General features: G+C 39.8%; 1 protein-coding gene and 1 long non-coding RNA gene across 6 annotated transcripts in view; one reads left to right on the top strand and one right to left on the bottom strand.

Moving 5' to 3' along the window:
- The window catches only part of LOC141577716 (uncharacterized), a 106562-nt gene that overhangs the window by 17557 nt on the left and 66824 nt on the right, over positions 1–22181 (bottom strand). The window lies entirely within an intron of this gene.
- Positions 1–22181, top strand: part of CHN1 (chimerin 1) — a 192883-nt gene that overhangs the window by 168107 nt on the left and 2595 nt on the right. For all 5 annotated transcript variants that reach the window (XM_074363914.1, XM_074363915.1, XM_074363913.1 and 2 more), the window contains 4 exons: positions 3790–3874; positions 13333–13506; positions 14280–14357; positions 15907–16044. In XM_074363914.1, the coding sequence (XP_074220015.1) occupies positions 3790–3874; positions 13333–13506; positions 14280–14357; positions 15907–16044 (475 nt within the window). The remainder of the gene's footprint in view (positions 1–3789; positions 3875–13332; positions 13507–14279; positions 14358–15906; positions 16045–22181) is intronic.

Below are 22181 nucleotides of genomic sequence, written 5' to 3'. Positions count from 1 at the left end.
ATAAAGCTCCGTTGTAACACAATCACCCTTTTAAAAAGAATGTGTCACTTTCTCTTCACTGCACTTGACACAGTTGTAGGATGACTGTAGTGTCATCCAGGAAAGAAGCTTGCTTTCAAGTCCAGCAGCCTTTCTCTGAATTTCTGGCCAGTTCCCGTTCCTGTTCCCCCACTTTTTCTAAATTCTTCATTTGCTTAGTAACTGAACTTACTTCCTAACACACAGAAACTCGACCATCAGGTATGATCGCCTGTAGCCTTCTGCCTCCAGGACCCCATCACTCCTGCACTGCACAGCCATCCTTTCCCCCTTGGCCCAGGGAGACTGATTGTTCTCTTATTCAAAGCTAACCCTTCTGCTCTGCATCCCATGTCCACTGGATGCCCTCAGGAACCCTACTCCATGAGTGACCTCCTCTTTACTAGGAATCTTCAATCAGCATTTTCTTTCCCTACCGTTGCCGCCCCCACCCCCCGACCTGACTTCCATTCCTGTTCTTCTACTTCTGTTCCCCTGTTAATGCCACCTTTCCCTATCACCAGGCCCCAAACCCTAAGAGTTATTAGCCCCTGTTCCTCTCCTCTCCTTTGCCTCTGATTCAGTTAATCACAAGCCCCACTGATTCTGCCTCCTGAACAACTCGTTCATTCCGTAATCTCAGCCACCACTGCTTGAGTCCAGGTCGTCTGCTACCTAGACTTCCTGCTGTAGCACCCTACACAGTCCGTCTTCCTCCAGCCTTGTCCACTTGACTGGGTCACTTTCCTTAAAAACCTTCAGTGGTCCTGCCCTGCTCACTGAACAAAGTGTCAGTTTGTAGATGTGGACAAGGCCCCACCTGCCTCTCTCATCTCCCGCCATGTGGGTCATCCCCACCCCACCCACAATGAACTGCCTTCCAATTCTCTAAACATCTCATTGTTTTGCTCCTGGTGTGCCCTTGATTTCGTTGGAACAGCCTTTCCTAATGTGCCCTGCTCCAACACACACCCTCATTTAGTGCTGATCAGCTGACCTGCTCATTCCAGAAGCCTCGGCTCACTCTTCTTACCCAAGCAGCGCCCTCCCCGGCGTCCCTCACACTTCAGAGACACTTTCAGAAGAGCCTTTCCACACTATATTTGACAGAAGAAACCTATGGTGAATTCCTTGAGCCAACATTTTTTTAATCTTTGTATATGTCATCACTTAATAAATGTTTATGAAAGAATAACAGATGATTAATGAATGAAGTCTATTTGTTTTGATGACCTCTAGGGGAATAAAAAAAAACAAAAAGGCTACAGTATTCAGTGTTTACAAATAAAATCCAGTGTCATGGAGTCATGAAGATCACAGAACAAAATGTAAGAAATAACAAACTTTAGATACAAAAATTCAAAAGGGAACCTAGTTAAACCCTATTATAGAAATAAAACTTCTATTTGTGCTTCAAGACCTACTTCTAAAACCATTTCCTGGAGAGTTGTATAACCTACCTTACAAGCGGTTCAGAAAAACAAAATTAAATACAACACCACTACTAAAACTATCCCCAAATGGCAGGGTGCCTTTATAAAAAGCTGTCCAAGAAGCAATGTATAAAGAACGATTTCCTAAAGATCATGTGGTCTTCTGATTAGAGAACAGTGGGCCTGCCTGCATCCTGATCCCGAAACCCGCCCTTCAGCATGTGTAATACGAAGAAATGTCCTGAGAGATTCAAAAGCCCACATTCACTACCGCTTCTGCGAAGGTGAGGAAGGGAATTGGTTCTGTCACAGCATCTCAGTACTCAGTTCTGTTTGCCAAGAGCTCTCCTGTTTCAGTGATTTCCGGACCAGTGTAACTTTAACACCCTTCACCACGAGATAACCGGCAGGCCCAAATCCGGGACTTCCTCCACGCCTCTCGTCTGATTTATTAACCTTACCAAGTTCAGTGATGCTGGATTATCCTGAGACTTTTCCCTAAAAATAACTTCACAATTCTTACAGCTATCTCATGGTTATATAACTTTCTAAATATGAGTCAGTGCAATCTATTTCACTCATTCCCCTCAGATTAAAGCAAGATTGCATACTTTATCCAGTTCTGTTCACTCAGAGGAACATAGAAAAAAACCAAACACATCACAGACTATCTGAATGTTGATCTTGGGCTCAGCTTCAGGAACTCCAGGAAATGCTTTCAATTTACAGGCTCTGAACATCATTAACAATCCAGAGGCAACTGTGCCTGCGTTCCTGACACTGTTCCGTAGAAGACGTAGAAGGGACTATGGCCTTCTTTTCAGATCAACACAATGTTTTGTACTTAGCAGCAGCCGGAGTCACAAGCACATACCTGCTTGGAATGAATGCTGGGTTATCCACTGCCACCTTATGTGGACATTTTGGCCAGTAGTAGTAGTTTGAATTCTGATATACCGTATTTCATAGATTCTAATATGTGCTTTTTTTTTATTTTAATATCTCTGAAATTGGGATTTAGCTTATAAATCAGTAGCATGTAATTTAATTGGCATCATTTTTCTAAATGGAATTATACGTCTTACATTCAGTGTAAGTCTTATGTTCAGTAACATCTTAAGTTCAAAGAAATACATTTGATAGATTTTTAAAATCACTTACTTAGTTTCTAAGACCTATTCAATACGTAAGTAGAACAGTAGCAAAAATGACAATCTTAGCTGTGAATTTCATTGTTTGCAGTAGCTGTTTTGGCAAATACTGATATTGGAATCAAATCATTACACTTTGTGATGTTCACTCTCTTGTATTACTGTTTTCTTCTGGAGGAAATCATACAGATAAGAAACTACCTCAAGTAAATGTAATTTGATACAGATCAGTGACTTCCTTGTTCCTTCTCCCTTTTCTTTTAACTTATTTCTTGAGTGTATTTTCAGCCAGTATTTGCTTAGCAATCTTAAAAGTGTTACTTTTAAGTAATATTGTAGTAATATTGTAATATTGAAGATATTTTTTCTTTTATACTTTAATGTTTGGGGTTTGGGTTTATTGCTTCTCCATTCTACCAGTATTTTTTCATCTGAGTTAAGCTAGAATGACTTCTCTTTCCTAACCATAAAGTCTAGAGGTATCTTAGCATTTAAATTATTCTTCTTTGAGGATTCCTATCTGTGGGATAAGAGAATAAAATGAAGTAAAACCTTTATGAGCTTGAAGGATGAGTGAATAATTACCATACTAAAACAGGGTTTCTGATCAGCTGTAGCTTCTGCAGTTTCTAAAATATATTTATTTTCTTTGCTGACATAGGAAGTATCATAATGGTTTTGAACAGAAATTGGCCCTTTTTGATGATTCTCTTGTGACCAGACACTAAATATCACCTTCAACACTGGTGGCCCTAACTGTGGTCATAGAGGACAGAAGGTGGATCATCTGACAAAATCCTTCCAGGACCCAGACAGGTTTCCTCCTTAGTCGTGTCCCCCCCCCCCCCCCCCCCCCGCAGCACTCAGAATGTGCCAGTGCTTGTATAACCGTAGATGAGACGGCTTCCAGCTGGAGGGGACCAGTTGGAAAACTCCACTGTAGAAATTGTTCTTAAAAGTAAATCGCAGAATATTGGTTTGATTTATCACCATTTCTGAAACAGAGGAAATCAAGCTCTGAAAGAAGTTTTAACTGCTTGTCAGTTCCACTCAACCAAGGATTTTCTGAATGTCACCATATTGTGCCTCTTCAGTACTAACGTGGCTTGTGTCTTAGTCCTGCTGTGGGAATAATCTCCTCATCCATGGGTTTCCCCTCTGGCCACTTTGTCACTACTCTTTTTCAGGTCCATACATTCCGAGGGCCACACTGGTGTGAATACTGTGCCAACTTCATGTGGGGGCTCATTGCTCAGGGAGTGAAATGTGCAGGTAAGAGCTCTTCACTTTTTGTTTTATTAAATAAGTAATGAAGTTATGAGAAGTAAGGTAGGATATTTGCTGTTATGCACGTACAATGGGCTGGATCCCAGTTTGCCCTTAACATACATGCACTAGGCTGGATTCTCAGGCAGCAACTTTGGAAATTGATATCTTATCTGCCCTTAACCTTCCTGTACTTAATGGGCAGCAGTCTAGGGATCTGCCCCGTTAAAAAGAGAGAAGTTCTCCTGTCAAAAAGTCTAATAAAAGGAGATAAAAGTAAGGCAGTTATATTTGTCTTGCCTTTGATGTTGCAGTAACTAAATTTACAAAAATGAGTTTTTAAAGCAGCGTACAGGGACCTGTGATTGTTGCCTTAGAAACTGAATTTTAAGGATAACTTAAGCTGGATTGTCCTTACTAAATTTTGTGAAATCAAATTGAAGCTTTAAAAATCTGTGAATTTATCTTCAAAGATGATTACCAAATTCCAAAAAAGCACTTAGTCACTAATATTTTGTTTGTGACATTTTGAAATCTTGAATATATCAAAACCGTTTTATAAAATATGACCTTAGTATTTTAGATTTAAATTTAGAAACTTTTAAGATTTCCACATAAACAACCAACTCAGGGATTTATTGAAATGCTTTATGAAATAAGTAGTTATTCACATCATGTGAAATTCATTTGTATAGAACAACTGTACTGAGTACTGGTCATTTATTCAAACTGCTCTAAATTCTGGCATAGGCTTAAAAATAATTATTTTAATTTCAAATATATAATGTTAGCTCATAGAAGTTTCTTTCTGCTATTTAAATTGTAAAACTAAAAAATACATTCTTACATGTCTTTTAGCATGAAGCTTGACTCTAAAAATGTATACGAAGAGAAAATTATTTCAAAATGGTAACTGAAGTAATTCTGTCCAATTTAGCACTATAAAAATTAAAAATTCTCATCTCTTTTGTGGCATGATTTTTAATGGAATATTTTTGTTGTCCATTATGTGCAGAAGCTTCTGGGGTCTGACTTTTCTTATTCCTAAATTGCATTTTCTTTGAAAAGCAGAGTACAGGGTGCATTGCATGTGAATGTTCCCAGTCACTCCCCTTCAGTTATTGCTCCCTCAGCACAACTAAGGCATGATAAGGCTCTAGGCATATATCACTAGCCACATCCATTCAGGGACCTCCCTGCTGTGGGGAGGGGTAAGAATTTCCCATGTCTTGACTTTGAACTGTGCAGAGGTGTCTGTCAAGGAGAGCCTCAGCTCAGAGCCAGTCTGATTCCTCCATCAGCCTAGAGGGCTGACAGCCCCATTTGCAGAGTCTCTGCCCAGAGCATAAATGAGAACATTGTCTTTCTGGCTGGTGGTTTCCCAGAGTCAGGATGCCTGACTATCATTAGGAAGGCAGTGGTTGAGCCTTAGAACTGGAGGAGACCACAGAGGAACATGATGGTGTAGTTAAGACCATCCACATCATTGTGGTTTTTCAGAGGCAAATAGAATACCCTTTCCAAAGCACAAATCACCTGCTAGGGGGATGATGGTCTCAGTAAGCCTGGTTTGCCTTTATAACACAACCTTGACCAGCTGAGACTGCAACAGTTTCTTAAACATTTTATGACTGTCACTAACTCAAAAGCTTTTCTTTTACTAGAGCAATGATGTGTATCATTTACATTTTGAAAGAGTGAAGGCCATGTCCATGAGAATTGAGTCTGCTGTTAGCAGAGAACTAGTACAACACATATGAATTATCTTTGGCAATAGGCTACAGTCCCCAGTCATGCTTCAAAGAAATGTTTGGGAACATTTATAATAGTAATAATGTGAAGGAAAAGAAGAAAGAAAATGATTCACCCCATCCCATAGCCACCCACTTTAATTGCCTCTACTTTTTATTGTGAGTAAAGGTCAAAAATTTAAAGAAAAGCTTTTTCATCTTATGTTATATCTTGCCTTCAGAAGCATTATATTCTGTGTCATTGGAACCATATTAATGAGCAATGTAAGAGCAAGTCAACCCAGTTTTTAAAATGTGGAATGTTGAGATTTGAATTACTTCTCTTCTCTATGACAACTAATTACATTTGGATTGACAGTGGCCATCCTGACCTTTGAGCCATCTGCTGTGTATAAAACAGAATGCAAAGAATTAAGAATTTAAAGAGAGAGAGAGAACTAACTGTGGTATGGTGAAGACTGATGTCCGCTTCCTGATCCCCAGAACCTGTGAATATGTTTCCTTTCATAGCAAAGGAGGCTCTGTGATTGAGTTAAGGATTTTGAGATGAAGTGATTTCTGTGCATTGCCAGGATGGGCCCTGTGTAATCACGATCACAAGGGTCCCAATAAGAGGAAAGCAAGAGAGGCTGAGTCAGAGAAAAGATGTAAGGACAGAAGCAGAGGTCAGAAAAGAGCAGAGATGCTATACTGCTGACTTTGAAGATGGAGGAAGGGGGCCACGAGCCAAGGAATGCAGGCAGCCTCTGGAAGCTGGAAAAGGCAGGGAAGGAAAGATTCTTCCTTAGAACCTCCAGAAGGAACACGGGCCTGCTAACATCTTGATTTCAGCCCAGTGAAACTGATTTTGGACTTCCAACCTCCAGAACTGTTAGATGATAAATTTATGTTGTTCTAAGCCACGGAGTTTGTGGTCATTTGTTATAGGAGCAACAGGAAGCTAACACACTAGACACTGAACATTAAAGCTGTTACTTCCCAAGAAAAATGGCAGGCTTACTGCCTGTCAGAAAAGAGATGTATTTATCTGCTTTTGATTCTGAAGACAGCTTGCTTTGTTCTGGTTTCTTTTTTCAAAATCCACCAAAGGCAGAAGAGAGCTTGTCAGGAATTTTTAAAGGAATGTTTGCCAAAAGCAGAAACTTTGTATCCCCCCACCCCCTCTTTTTTTTTTTAAACATCATGCAGTGTTGGGTGGTGTTCCAGTCACCAGGCTGGCAGCGTTGCTGTAGGAATCAGACTGAATCTGGCTAATAGCAAGCAAGCTGTCCCTTCACGACTGAAAGCTCTAGGCTTGCTCGGCACCCCACAGCCGACGAGGACAACTGAGGGAGCCGCAGGGACACTCATGAGAATGCAGCCATCAGAGTCATGGTCTTTCCAAAACTCCGCAACACAAGATTCCACAGTCAGCATTAAACGTCTCATCTGCCAACGTCTCCCTTACTCTAGCTTTCTTTCAGGTTCCAAGGGACCATCTAACTGCAGCTTGGGAGTGGTGTTCCTCCTGCTAAAATATTTACAAGCGAAGTAGGTAGACTTCAGAAGTTAAGTGCAGAGGGTCACTGTCATTCAGATAGTTTCCCCAGACCATTTTTCCTTTCTTTATGAAATGTAAGCTTACAGGTTAAAGTAATCTATTATTATTATTATTTAATCACTGAGGTCACCAAACATCCCTCTCATGAAGAAGACCATTATTCCACCAAGATTCCTGAATTGTTTTCATTTTAGCCTTACCAGAATACTCTAAGAAGTTGAGCCGGATAATTATTGTTGTAAATCAGACATACTAACTTAGTGTTGGTTATTTTGAAAGTGACTTCATTTTTCCAGTGTATCATTATCATTGCTGCTGGCCCCCAAAAGGAAATGGCAGCAGTTTTTTCCTAATAAAAAAATGTATTTATTGCTTTGTATGCACAAGCACTTAACTTTTGGGTTGAAGAAGAGAAGGGGTAGTAATGTCCTTTATTTTAATTACTGCTTTGATCATACCTAAAAATTATGTTTGTCCTTGTAACCCAATGAGAAGTTGGTTAGACTTGCTTAAGACTTTCATGTAGCTCCTTTTAATTGTACTTTCATAAATATCCCGAAGGACAAAGTATTCTTCTGAATTTTTCTCGTGAAAATAATGGCTTCTGATGCATGTTAGAAACGGGCTGGCTATTCCCTACTACTCAGCCACAAAAAAGAATGAAATTATGCCATTTGCAGCAACGTGGGCTGACCTCAAGATTATCATGCTAAGTGAAGTAAGTCAGACGGAGAAAGACAAATGTCATATGATATCACTTATATGTAGAATCTAAAAAATGATAGAAATGAACTTATTTACAAAACAGAAACAGATTCAGAGACATAGAGAACAAACTCATGGTTACCAAAGGGTAAAGAAAGCAGGAGGAATAAATTACTAGTGTGGGATCTGCAGTACAAACTACTGCATATAAAATAGAAAACCAACAGTCTTACTGTTTAGCACAGGAAACTATATTCAATATCTTGTAATAACCTATAATGATAAAGAATCTGAAAAGAACATGTAAGTATAACTGAATCAGTATGTTGTACACCAGAAACTAACAACATTATAAGTCAACTATAGGTCAGTGAAAGAAAAAAGACAAGAAAGAAAGAAATGGACTATTCCCACTCCTCCTGGGTAGGGTTGGGGTGGAGGTAGGGACAACTAAGAGACATGGCTAAAAAAATAAAACTTTTATTTGCAGTTATTTAAAATAGGAACACTCAGAACAGAATGAATAATAATTTTCCTTTTGGAACACACATGAACATTGCTCCTTAATCCTATCAATGAATATAAGTAATAATCAGCTATTTATTTCAAAAAATAGGTTTGTGTGCTTTTTAAATACAAAGCACACATATTTTTCAGAGAAATCAAGACCAGAAAATCTAAGACTAACCTCAAGTTCATAGTCTAAGTAATAGAAGTATTTTATTAGTAAAGGACAGAATAAAATATGATTTGAATTTTTCATTCTTCCTTTCATATGTTTATTCTGTGCTTATTAACTTGAAAAATTGGGAGGGGGAAGTGTGGTTTAATTATAACATAAAAATAACCTACCAGACCATGAGATGCAACAAATGAAATACTCTTTTATGGACTTTTTTTTTTTTTTCCATTTATAGTGTAGAGCTTCCCTGGGAGAAATGGAACTATATAGGAGTTATATGACTTTAATAAATAAGTATGAAAACCAAATAAAGTCTTAATGGCAAACTGAAATATTGATATACTGCTGGTCCCTGAAGCAGCAATTTTCAGAGCAAGCTCGGAGCTGGTATATTGCACTGTGAATTAAGGATATAAAGATGCTTTATTTTAATGACTTTGCCCTATCCTTTGGTCTTCTGAAGGAGTTCATATTCCAATCCTGCCAAATATTTGGCCTTTGAAGTTTATTTCTAAAACTACTGAGCATAAAATATTGTCCCATAGTTTAATCTTATTCAAATGGAAGAAAGAATATCAGTTGAGGAAGCATTTCCCTCCTCATTAAATACTGAAATCTGAGCGCAATCATCACTTTATCCAGTTTTTACTGAGTCACAAATAAGTTAGGTGTTTGCTGATGTTTAAAATGGGAGATAACTGTAAACAGTCAAAGGAATAAAGTTAATATTAATATCAAACCATTAGTGCCTTCCAGATGTTTCGATATCCTGTGGATGCATCAGAATTTTACTGTTTTGCTTTCTACTGGACTTCCATTTAGAGTTCATACATAAGGAAAACATATGACAAAACAAGAATATAATGGGCAGGTTTTATCATTGCTTTTTAAAAGTCCTTGCCAAATCATGTATAGATATCTATGACAGTCAAATACAGGAGTGTCTTTTAAACTCAAGTATGTACAGCAAATAATGAGTACAATATACATTATTGAGTAAGAGGTTGAAAATAGATACATTGTTAACCCTGAAAACAGTAACTCAGCGTACGTAGTGTACTGCTGGTGAGAAGTGGTATATATATCGTTCAGTGGGAAGAGCACAGACTTGGTTTAAATCTCAGTTCTACCACTTTCTAGCTGAGTAACTTGAACAAGGCATTTAGCCTCTCTGAGCTTCTTTGTCTTTGTGAAATGAAGACATTGGGATTGGTTGTTACCAATGGCTCTTCCCAGCTGGATCTGTGAGTTCTGTGTTCACGCTTAAAAGTATGAGGCACATCAACATTACTATAAGTAATGAAGCTTTGCTGACTTTTATACTTTTAAAATAATATGTAAGAGTTCTTCTGCTTCTAGCCCAGATGGATAAATGTTTTGTTTTACTCCTCACAACAATAATAGCAAAAGACCACGAAAAAGCCACACTGCTACCCCTACCCGGTGCATGCTACAGCAGAAGCCTTTGGGTTTTCCATCACCATCTTGCAGGATGAAAGTGGTACCCCTGCTCAGCTGGGTCTGTGGGTGGGTCCCTGACGCTCATCCCTACCCTGTAGTAGAAGCCGCACCCACTCAGCCCAGGTCTGTGGACGGGGCCCTGTCTTCCGTGCCCACCCTGCAGTTCCATGCGGCACAGCACTCCTCCCCAGCCCGGTCTGTGGGCAAAACCTGACTTCCATCCCTACATTAGCAGTAATAACTAGGAGGTTGCCCTCTCCCTCCCCAGAATGTGGGGTATAGTCCTGCCATTTGGAGCACATATGAGTTGGTAGGCAAAATAGCACTACAATAGCGTTACAAAGGCTTTATAAACTAGGTTGACATTTGAAACAGCTTACAAAAGCGTGCCAGGAAGTGCATTCTAAATCTAAACAGGTTAACTACCTGCTAAAATTGAAGATTTCAATAGGAACCAGAGTCTCATAGCACTCAAAATATCCAGGATGCAGTTCTAAATTACATTTCATACCAAATACCAGGAAAATCTTAACTCAGATGAAAAAAGACAATCAACAGTCAGCAATATTGAGATAACACAGATGTTGGAGTTATCAGACAAGGAAAGCAGCTATCATAAAAATGTTCCAAGAAGCAATTATAAACATTCTTGAAACAAATGAAAAAATAGGAAATATCAGAAAAGAAATGAAGGTACAAGAAAGAACTAAATGGAAATTTTAAAACTGAAAAATTTATGAACAAACCATTGGATGGGCTCAGCAGCAGACTGGATGTGTCAGAGGAAGGACTCCTTGAACCTGAAGATAGATCAATAGAAATTATCCAATTCAAATGAGAGAGAAAATAGATTTTTTAAAAGTGAACTGAGCCTTAGAGGCCTGTAGGATAGTAACAAAAGATTTCACACTTGGGTGGTTGGAGTCCCAAGAAAGGATAAAGTGAGTGAGAGGGTAAAAGATATTTGAAAAATTAGTGGCTGAAAACTCCCCAAATTTGGTAAAAGCAGTCAGAAAAAAAAGATGTACTTACTTTTGTGTAAAGGAAATGCATTAAGAACAGTGAAGATAAGGAAGCAGCTGTAACCCCCTCTTCAGGACCTGGCATTCACATCTGACATACAGAACTCGCCTAGAGGTCAGCTTAGCACCCATCTTTAAGCTGATTATGACAACATATAACGAATCCCGGGGCACAACCTAGGAAAGGCCTTAAAATGTTGTTTCATCCTTCTAAATAATAACAGAGTCATGGTAAGCACTTATACTGTGTGTACGTACTATTATATTAACATTAAAGCCTCACATTAACTTAATAATAAATAATAGAACCTAATAACAGCTAATATTAAATGGATAAATACTATTATTATTCCCCTTTTACATAACTGAGGCACAGAAAGTTTAAGTAAGTCAAAATCACATAACTAATAGATTCCAGATCTAAGTTTAAATTACAGAAGTTATCCAAAACATTAAAATATTCAGGGAAAATGAGGTCTTTTAACTGGACATTTTGCCACTGATTTGCCATATGACTGAATCAGGAATCCTATTTATATCTAACAGATATAAATAGGAATTTGGGGTTTGGGTCATGTACTTATTTGGACGTTATTTAATTATACAGAGCAGCGTTGGGTGATCTCCTCAGAGAGTATAGATCACGCTCCTTGCTCTGGAAGCCTCTCTGTATTTGTAGAAGCAGCTGTTGCTCCTGAGTGATGAAGGGGCAGCATTAGCACTGGCCGTGCCATCCCCGGTGCTTGTTCACTTCCACTCACACGTGCAAGGACTCAACTTCCCTCTGCACCTGGCCTGTCTTTGCATGTAGTAGGTGCTCAATACATATGAATTCCTCAGAGTCACCACAGCCTTAAGGTCTTTTTCAGGTTGGCAGGGTCTCTGTATTTAATGAAAGCATGATTCCGTTGAGAAGTTTTGGCTACTTTTCCTTGTCTCTGTTCATTGTTCCTGCCATACATAACTAGACTGCAGCTTTACCAAAAGTCACAATAATGATGATGATTGTCAGTATTTGTCTGACATTTTATAATATGCAAACCACCTTGCATGCATTGGCTCATGAATTCTCATAACAATTCTGTGAGGTAAATACTGTGCTCCCCCTTCCTGCCAAAACAGCAAGCAAAACTGAAGCTTGCCTCAGGACAGTGGTCAGGGCATTGTGTGGTTTGCAGATTCATTGAGACCTGGCTGCAAACTGTGTATACCTCCCTTGGGTTGAGTTTACTAGAGGTCAGCATCAAATTTTCATGAACTTAAAAACAAATGGGTAATGTTTTAAAAAACATAAAGGTGATGTTTATTTTAGTTAAATTATTCAGGTATGGTCCATGTCTCTTAGGTCTAATCTAGCAAAATATTTAGATTCCTCTCTATTTCTTCTAAAATGCCATTTTACTCTTCTTATTGAACATAAAATGTCTCAAAATATTAACTGGGAAATAGCTGGGTTCTGGCATCATGGAAGTTATAACCCAGTAAAATTACAAAGCAAAGGAATAACTTCAGTAGAGGCAGTATGGTAGAGGTGCTAATAAAATTGTGGACTTTGCAGTCTTTGTAGGCGTGAATCTCAGTTGCACTGTGTACCAAATGTCATGGGTAAGTCACTTAACACCTGTGTGCTTGGTTTCATCAGCTTTAGAAAATGAGAATAATAGTACCTGTTTTAATAGAGTTTTGTGAACTTAAATGAAATAATGTAAAGCGCTTAGAATAGTGCTTGGCTGTAATAGTGTTAGTCATAACAAATAGTAATAACCTTAGCTATTTTTGGCTACTAGATGTATCATATATTCATTATCTTGTACATATATATGACGGGCGAGGAGTGGACAGGTGCGAGCGGCACTGTGTTAGAGGGCCCTGCGATACTCTTACTTTTGGAGGTTCGGTTCCACCTCATAGCAGACGTATTAAAATGCAGTTATATCCCACATTATAATTTTTATATATATTTAAAGAAATGGGTATATTTTTAGTTGACTAGTTGGTACAATGTTACATCTTGTAGACATTTAATTGAACACTGATTGATTTTGTCTGGTTTGGGTTGGTTTCCTCCTGAGATCATACAGCAGGTAAATGACAGAGCATGAGCTAGAATTCTGGGCTTCTCCCTTAAAATCAATTTTTTCTAAAGAAAGGATGGGAAGAATGTTTCCCCTACTCCACAGCCTGGAAGCTAGTCCCCTTTTAAACCTAATTGAGGCTGGAATGTCTTGACAAAATAAACACTCCCGAAGGCTCAAAACTCTGAAAATATTCATGAGTTTTTCCTTTCTTTATTCTTTTTTTAGATTGCGGTTTGAATGTTCATAAGCAGTGTTCCAAGATGGTCCCAAATGACTGTAAGCCAGACTTGAAGCACGTCAAGAAGGTGTACAGTTGTGACCTTACAACACTTGTGAAAGCCCACATCGCTAAGCGGCCCATGGTGGTGGACATGTGCATCAGGGAAATTGAATCCAGAGGTGAGGCATTTCCAGCGCCTGTTGTAATTCACCACGAATGCGAGTCATACTGCCTTTCTGGGTGCCTCACTACACAACCAGGTTTTCTTCTGGAAGTTTAGGGGGAACGATTTCAGATACCAAGTGATCTGAAAGTCTGAAGTGAATTCATTTAACCAATAATTAACCAGCATAATTTGAAGGTACATTTAACCAGCTATAAGAAATATACTTAAAAATATATTTAGGGATGATACTTTCAGTCTGTAAAAGTTCACATGTAAATACCAATTCATTTTTTAGCCTTTATGTTTTTCTTAGGTCCAAAAAGCAAAGGTGTAACCAGTCTGTTTAAAACTCTCCTACGCCAAAGAAAAAAACAAACCAAACCCCAGAACTGCACCCTAATTATTCTTTGCCACTTGGGAATTACTGCTACAGGCCTATTAATATAATTTATCTTATTCTTCTATTATGTAAGAGAATTTATGGTGTAATTGGGGTGATTAATTATTTCCCTTAAGACTCAACATAGTTGATCTAATTAAATCTATTTGATCTTAAATGATGAGCCAAATTACAGATATTCAGGTGACAGTAGGTCAGAGTTAAAGAACTGTGAGTGAAACGGTTTTATTTTAGGAGAAAAGTGTGAAGAGGTCTCTAAACATGTATATTTCATCATTCTTCCTGACACGTTACTTCCCCAGCCTGAAGCATGGGAAGAAGGTAAAATGTGAAGAAAAGGCGTAATTCCGAAGAAACTAATTAGCTCCCCTGCTTTATTTTTACAGGTCTTAATTCTGAAGGACTATATCGAGTATCAGGATTCAGTGACCTAATTGAAGATGTCAAGATGGCTTTTGACAGAGGTGGGTTTTCCAGCAGGTTCATTAACTTACAACAATAATACTCTGCCAAAAAAGCACAGCTTCTTATGTTATTCTTTGCATCATTTTTTTCTAAATCATTAATGATTATTATGCCAATAAAAAGGCTTAGCTTACAATTTTTGTTATTTTTTATTAGTTGTAAATATTAAACTGTTAAATTTCAGGATGAGAAAGAAGCATAAAATTTAACTATATTCCAATATTTGAGTATCTAAGGCTGATCCATGTTCACTGAAATATATAAAGAGCAATTACATTTACCAAGAACCATAGAGAAAACGGTGCCGAGGGGGTGGGCAGGGATCTAAGTTATTACACATCTCAGATTTCCTGGGTCTGCGGCGGCCCACCTAACCCTGCCTTCGTGCCTGCTTCCCCAGCAGTCATGTTACCTAAGTCCTGGCTCATGTGTCCAGGCAAGAATCTGAGAGGAGCTGAGCACTGTCTGGCATCAGACCTCCTGTGGAGGAGGGAACCAGCCAGAGAAAAGCTCAGTGTGGCTTATTTCCTCTTAACTAACATTTAAGTTAAGATTTGTTCCCAGGTTCTCCAGTTTGTTTTTGTTTTGAGTACTGGAATATGTGGTACCAAAGAACTGTAAGCTTGAATACAGGAGGTGGAAGAGAATAGGAGCTGTGATCGTAAAGAGCCTGTTCCCTTTGCAAGTATATATTTCTAGTTCCATTACACACCTCTCCCAGCACAAATCTCTTTAATAGCCAACAGAGGCATAAGACAAAATAAATTAAATATCGTTACCAACCCGACAGGAGGAAATCTAGGCCAGCCCAAGTATTTGATAAGATCAAAGGAGATGAAGTGAAGTAACAGCATCAGAAATAACCCTGAATCAACACCAGGTTAAACGTTAACAGGCATCGCGTTTTCTCCGGAAGGCAGCCGCTGAGCATGCCCACCCCCAGCCACTGGCTGTGGGAGATTCCCCATGTAACTCCTCTTCTCCTGCCCCTGCCCGGTCTCCCCTATTGTTAACAGCTTGCATTGGTACATTTGTTACACTTGATGAACCAACACTGATCCATTATATCAAAGTTCAGTCTTTACGCTGTACAGTCCTATGGGTTTTGGCAAATGCATAATGTCACGTATCCACCATGATAGTGTCATACAGAACTTTCACTACCATGAGGACCCCTGTGCTCTACTTGTTCTTTCTTCCCTCCATAATTAAACATGGAAAACAACTTTTAAGAATAAAAATTTCACATAGAGAAAAAAAATGTGACAATGAATATTATAAATGTTCATATAGAACTGAAAAATTGTGTTCTATACTAGAAATTGATACAACATTGTAAAATGACTATTACTCAATTAAAAAATGTTTAAAAAATAAACATTTCAAAATAGATTTAATCTTTCACAGAAAAAAAAATATATATATATATATCAGCCCAGTGAATTTGATGTTAAAAACTGAAGCATTGCTAATCTTTAAAGACTGTTATTTGTTAAAAGTGCTGTGAATCCAGATATTTACTTTTGTTTCTCTTAACATCCTTCAAAGATGGTGAGAAAGCAGATATTTCTGTGAACATGTATGAAGACATCAACATCATCACGGGTGCGCTGAAACTGTACTTCAGGGATTTACCCATCCCACTCATCACGTATGACGCCTACCCTAAGTTTATAGAGTCTGCCAGTAAGTACGATGGCGCGCAATCCAAATAACCTAACAAGTCGCCTCTCTTGGTAATCACGTCTCCTATTTTTTTCTGCTGAATATCTTAAATGCATTTTATGAACTATTTCCCCCTGGCCTCTCTCCATGGCTAATATACTCATAAGAATCTTGAACTCTCCTGTAACATGGGTTATTTATGACTTCTGCCACCAGAAGCATCTTTGTCATGTGCTAACCGGTATTTTCCCAAGTAAGGCTTGTACCAGTTCTCTCCTTAGATATGGACCAGTACTTTTGTAAAATAGAATAGAAGTGAGTAGAAAAATAAAATTGAAAAAGCAAGACCAACTGATTATTAGATTCAGCAAGCATACAGATTGCTCTGTCAGATTGCTGTAAAAGTTTCTCAGTTCTTACTCTCAATTTCTGTACTTCTATGATAGGCCATTAATGAACAGTTTGAAAACTGGCACTGGTCTGTAGATCATATTTCAAGGAGCACTGTTTTAGATCAAAAAGTTATTTTTTCAGTTCTAGTTAAGATGAAAATGAGAAAGCAGAGGCTCATTTGCCAAATTTTATTTATAGTGCAAAAATCATACCTGCAATTCACACTTGTTTTTTTAAAGAAGGAAATCTTTTTAAGTGTTAGCATTACCATTTTATAGAAAAGAGGCTATTTCTGTCGTTTGCTTTCCTCTCTTAAAAACCATATGCAGTCTTGATCTTTAAATAATAACATCACTTCCTTAGTAACGCTGATTTGCTTTTTGACTTTGCAATTTCATGAAGTAGAAACTTTCTTTGTTCTGATTTCCAGTCTCCCCTTCAGAGCTTGTGTTGAGAATTTTTGTGGTGAGTTCCACGGAGCCCTGACTTCTTGCAGGTCAGCTCAAGCTCTCCTGTAGAGAACGGCTGGGAGAACTACACTGATTTCTACAAACTTTTGTGTTGGAAGCCTGAAAGGCTCGAGATGTCTTCCATTGGAACCTGGGATGGATTTGGCCGCTCAGGAAGATGGTCTGAGGGAGATTACGGGTTCATGTTTGGCGGGCAGAGGTCCCCCCGAGAGATGAGTCTGATGGCCACTAATCTAGAAAGCGCTTGACACACACCTGTGTCGTGAAGGGCCGCCCAGACCACGGTTTGCTCTGATCCCAGAACAACACTGAGGGCTCCGCTGGACGGTGGTCCTGCCCCCATGTTGCCTGGGAGTAATATTGAAACTTGTCTTCTGTGGCAACCCCAGGGGCATCCAGTTAGCAGAGGACAGGGCCAGGATTCAAACCCCAGTTCTGTGCTACACAACCACTGTATCTACCTAGAAGAAAAATCTAAGCTCTCCGTATGGATTGTAAGGCCTTTGGCCCCACACCCCCAAGTTATCTCACCTTCCTTCCCCACACCCACCCAAGTTGCTGAGGCCAATCTCCCCTCTGTATTATTCCTCCAAACCAGTTGTCACTCTTCTTGGGCTCATGTCTGAAACAGCCCTCCTGTGTGAAATCAGCAAGCCCCCTTGTAGCCCCTCAGAGAGCTCTTGAAAGCACATCATAAGAAAGAAACTCTAAATCAAGGAAAAAATTCTGTTTCCTTATAATATAAAACCATTTTGATGTGCAACACCAAAAACCCTGGCATAATACTTATGCACAATACAAACGCTGACTGTACATGTTTGATCTTGATATCAAAGAGTCTGTGGAACATTGTGTCCTTGTAACATGTCTTTTCTAGTAGCAGAATCTGTTTCATTCTTTATACACATAGATACAGCCATTCGCTTATCTGTACAGGCAGATAAGGAAGATGAGAGGAGCTCAGACTCAGGGCGTATACTAGGTGCCAGGAGTGGTGCTGGCCCCTATACATCCATGATGTTGGTTTAGAAGAAATGAGATGTTAGAAGTATAATTGTCCAAGGTCACATCGTGAGAGGAGGTGGCCCTGGCATTCAAACCCATGTCTGTCTAACCTCAAATCTCTGGCTCTCTGCACTCTGCACCCTGCCTGGTTCCCCTGACAGAACAGGAAGCAAACAGCTTACATGGAGGAGGAAGACGGGATGGGGGCAGGGGAACCCTTTCCAAACGAAGGACAGAACCGGCTCACCCTTCCCGATGCAGCTGCTCTTGAACTTTTTTGTTTCTCAGCTGCTAAAACAACTAGAGCCATGTTCTTTAGGTCTCACATATATCTCTGGGACTTACTGGCCAACAAAAAAATCAGAATTCATATTAAAGCTTCCTACAGCAAAAGCTGTTTGAGTTCTGCTGTCGCAGCCTCCCTTGGAGAAGCTGCTGGGTGGAAGCTGGAAGGGGGTGGCTGCAGGAAAAGGGGATACAAGGGTGGAGGAGGCCAGTGCATCCTGACCAAAGTCTGGAAGAGCTTCATAAACCCCTGGAAACTCCCTTATGAGCCACCTAGAAGCCTTGGTCCACCCAGCCCTTCTTCCTCACTCTCCCCCGCCAGTGAAGAAATTGGTGCCCTAAAATTCAAAGGCCTAGAAGGCAGAGGCCTCCCACAGGCCCTGCTCAGTAAGCCAGCTTGCACAGAGGCGTCCCGGCCACAGCGACAGCGCCAGGAAGAGGGAGGTGCCGGTCGGGCTGAATGCAGCACCCTTCCTCTGGCCAAGGAGTCTAAGAGCTCTGCCCAGAAGATCTTAGAAAAGTTAGTGTGTAACTTTGAGTGAGTTAGACAAACTCAGAAGCAAAACCCAGGGTTCTTTGTCCTCAGCATCTTAAAACACCCTCAAGAGAAGCCAAGAACGGGAGCTTGCTGAGTTCCCCCTCAGCTCTGCCGCTCACTCACCCCCTTTGCTTGCCTAAGTTTTATTCTTCTCATATTTGAGCTTCTCTGTAAAGAAGTGACAACACATCCTTTAAAAGAGCCTGTAACTAGGTCTGACACATGTGCAGAATGCTCATTTCCGGCCCCCACGACGTCCCAGACCTTCCCAGGACCTCCGGCCACAGGCCCCCTTTGCCCACTGGGTCCCCATCGCACTGGGCCTGCCTCTTCCCCAGCCTCTCCTTCCTGCCCGAGTTAGATTCGCGTCTCGTCTTCCTTCCTAGACCGTATCTCGCTCAGAGGCAGGAGTCCTCTCGCTCACGTTTGTTTACCCGCAGTGCCCATTTACATTAAAGGGGCTCAAAAGTATTTGTCGCACGAGTAAACATAATTTTATATTAAGAACCATAAAGTCTTAGAGTTTTTAGCTACCCTAAGGGGTCGTGTAACTGGACCTCCTTCTACAACACATTCTTTTTTAAATTCTCTGTTAACTGCAAGACCACCGCTTCTCTAGGCAGCCTGTCTGCTGGTGGACAGATGTCCACTGAGCACAAGGCGGTCTGCATGCTTTTAACTCCCTCCCACTGGCGGTGGTCCTGCTATCACCCTCTCCCACATGCAGGCCTTTCTTATATTTGAAACAGCTGATGATGGCCAGTCATCTCCGAGCGCATTCCACTGGGTCTCCCTCCGTTATGCTTTGGTTTTCTTAGGGCTGAAGATTTGTGTCCTCTGAAAAACTGATCGTGGGGAATACTCTTCTAAGTGGGAGAAAAAAAGGGAAATGAACTCCAGAGAAGAATCTCAGTCAATTTGATACCAGTGTATTCAAATGCATTTTGTCATACATTCCCAGATTTGTATCTCCAGTCTGGACCTCGTCCCTAAACACCAGATAAGTCCCTGATCAGCATGTTCACCTGGATGTCTGGAAGGGCATCTCAAACCAAACTCTTGGTCTTCTCCACCAAACCCCCTCCATCCATAATCTTCCCCATCTCAGTTAACTGAGATTCCATCCTTCCAGTGTCCTAAGCCCAAAACTTGGCTCATTCTTGATTCTTCACTTTTACATACCTCCCTCGTCAGGAAATCCTCTAGACTCTACCTTTAAAATATACCCACAATCCAGCAACTTCTTAACACCTTCCCTGCCACCACCTGGTCTAAACGAGTGTCTTTCACCTGGATTTTTGTTAATAATTACCAGAAGGGTCTCCCTGTTTTTACTCTCACCCTCCCGTAGTCTGTTTCCCACAGAGCAGCCAGAGGAGAGATACAGTGAGAAAGGTATGTTGGATCATGACCCTCCCTTGTGCAGAACCTTCCCATTTCGCTCAGTCAGTGCTGCGTTCTTAGCGCAGCCCACGGCGCCTGCCTGTTAAAGCACCCCAGTCCCTCCTGACATCTCCCCCTTCCACTCTCCTCTTTCTCAGTCTCGCAGCCACATTTGGCTCCTCACTTTTCCTCAAACATTACAGGCATGCTCTCACCTCAGGACCTTTGCACAGCTGTCCCTCTGCCTGGAACCATCTTCCCCCAGATCTCCACAGGATTCATTCTCTTGCTCCCTCCAAGTCTGTACTCAAGACCTTCTTTCTCATTAGCTCTGTCCTTACCACCCTATTTAAAATTGCAGCCTCCAGTGTTTCTTATCCTGATTTTTTTTTCCATAGCGCTTCCCTCATTCCAATACAGCATGAACTATAACATAGAACATTGTTTATTGTCAGTCACCCTCCAGTGGAAAGTGAGCTCTCTAAGGGGGAATTTTGTGTGTCTGCTAGCCCACCAGCACTGCCCTTAACTTCACACTGTCTTAACATTCTCCTTATAACATATTAATCGTAGAAGTTAAAGGAAACTAAATTACTCTTTTTTCAATTTCCAGAATAGTGTAGTTTCAAATTAATTTGTCCAATGGTAAACACTATAGCTAAGTAAAAACTAAGTAATAGTTTTTTATTAGTAAATGGAATTTTCTTCTTTTAATTCTAGAAATTAAATAATTGAATTTCAGTATCTGAGATGTTACTGCTGTTATGAACTGGCACTCTGTAGAGGCCCCAAGGCTCAAAGACCATACATTATTTATCATAGTAAAAGGCAAATAATACTTTCTTTATTGTTAAGAAATGAACTAAGAACCCTGGGGAAGCTTTGGACAGAAATTGTAAAATGGCCAGTTTCTTTGAATTAAAAAGCTTCGGTCACTCTTTACATCCTGAAATGTGTGGAAGCTGCTCTGCCAATGCGAGGAGCATTTCACATTCATCTTATATCAGTTTTTACCTGACTCTAATGCACTATCCTTAAGTTGGTTTGTTTTATAAATTAGAAAGACTGGGATTCTTGGTCTTGTGTCTTGAATGTGATATTCTGGTCGGCTGTGGCCTTCCAGCATTTCAAGGCATCTATCCAACATTTAAAGCCAGTTGCCCTGAAACCCAGCATTAAGGCACCCCATCTTCCTGAAATCTGGGTAGAAGCAGGAATGTTGCTAGGGTCCTCTTTTTTGGAGCACAAAATTCCAAAGATGTCTTATTTCTGAATGTGGAAATAATTGATGAATTAAATGCACTGGGACCTCAGAGGAATGTGGCTTTTTGGCAGAATATACCAGAACTAAAATATTCAAATAAAGATGGTCCCCTTCAAAGTTTACACCTTTATAGGAGCCACTTTTAGTTCAGGGATCCTGTCGTCACTCAGAACATTTGGAATTGCCTTCAAAGTCTGTATGGCATTCTTCCAAATGTCCTAAGTAGTAGAATATTTTTGCACTTTGAGGGTAGAATTGGCTTTTTTATATAACAAAGAAATTTAAAACTAAATCTAATAAATGAAGGAAATGTTGACTGATACATTTCTTGGTTTAAAAAGAAGAAAGCATGAATATCAGTAAGACTGTAGGGGCTGCAGAGGGCATGGGCTGCTGTAGCTTGTGCGTCACTACCGAAAGGAGATTTTGGTTTTTCTGTTCGTTTCTTTTTCAATTGAAGGATAGTCAATTTACAGTGTTGTGTTAGTCTCTGGTGTACAGCATAGTGATTAAGTCATACATATATTTTATACATATATATACACACACATTCCTTTCCATATTTTTCATTATAGGCTATTACAAGATATTGAATATAGTTCTTGTGCTATACAGTAGGACCTTGTTGTTAACCTACTTTATATATAGTACTAAAATGGGATTTCCAAAATATTTTGAACAGTACATCACTTAAGTATGTCTCTAATGTTCTAAGATGACCTCACTTGAATTGTGTAAGTTTTTATCCGTGTTTTTATCAGACATAGGTGTCTGATTTTTTTATAGTCACATCCTACACATCCAGTATCCAATTTTCATA

This window comes from Camelus bactrianus, chromosome 5, assembly GCF_048773025.1.
Source record: "Camelus bactrianus isolate YW-2024 breed Bactrian camel chromosome 5, ASM4877302v1, whole genome shotgun sequence".
In the NCBI taxonomy this organism is placed as follows: Eukaryota; Metazoa; Chordata; class Mammalia; order Artiodactyla; family Camelidae; genus Camelus; species Camelus bactrianus.
The sequence above is the reverse complement of the archived record's forward strand: the minus strand, read 5'-3'. Positions and strand labels throughout refer to the sequence as shown.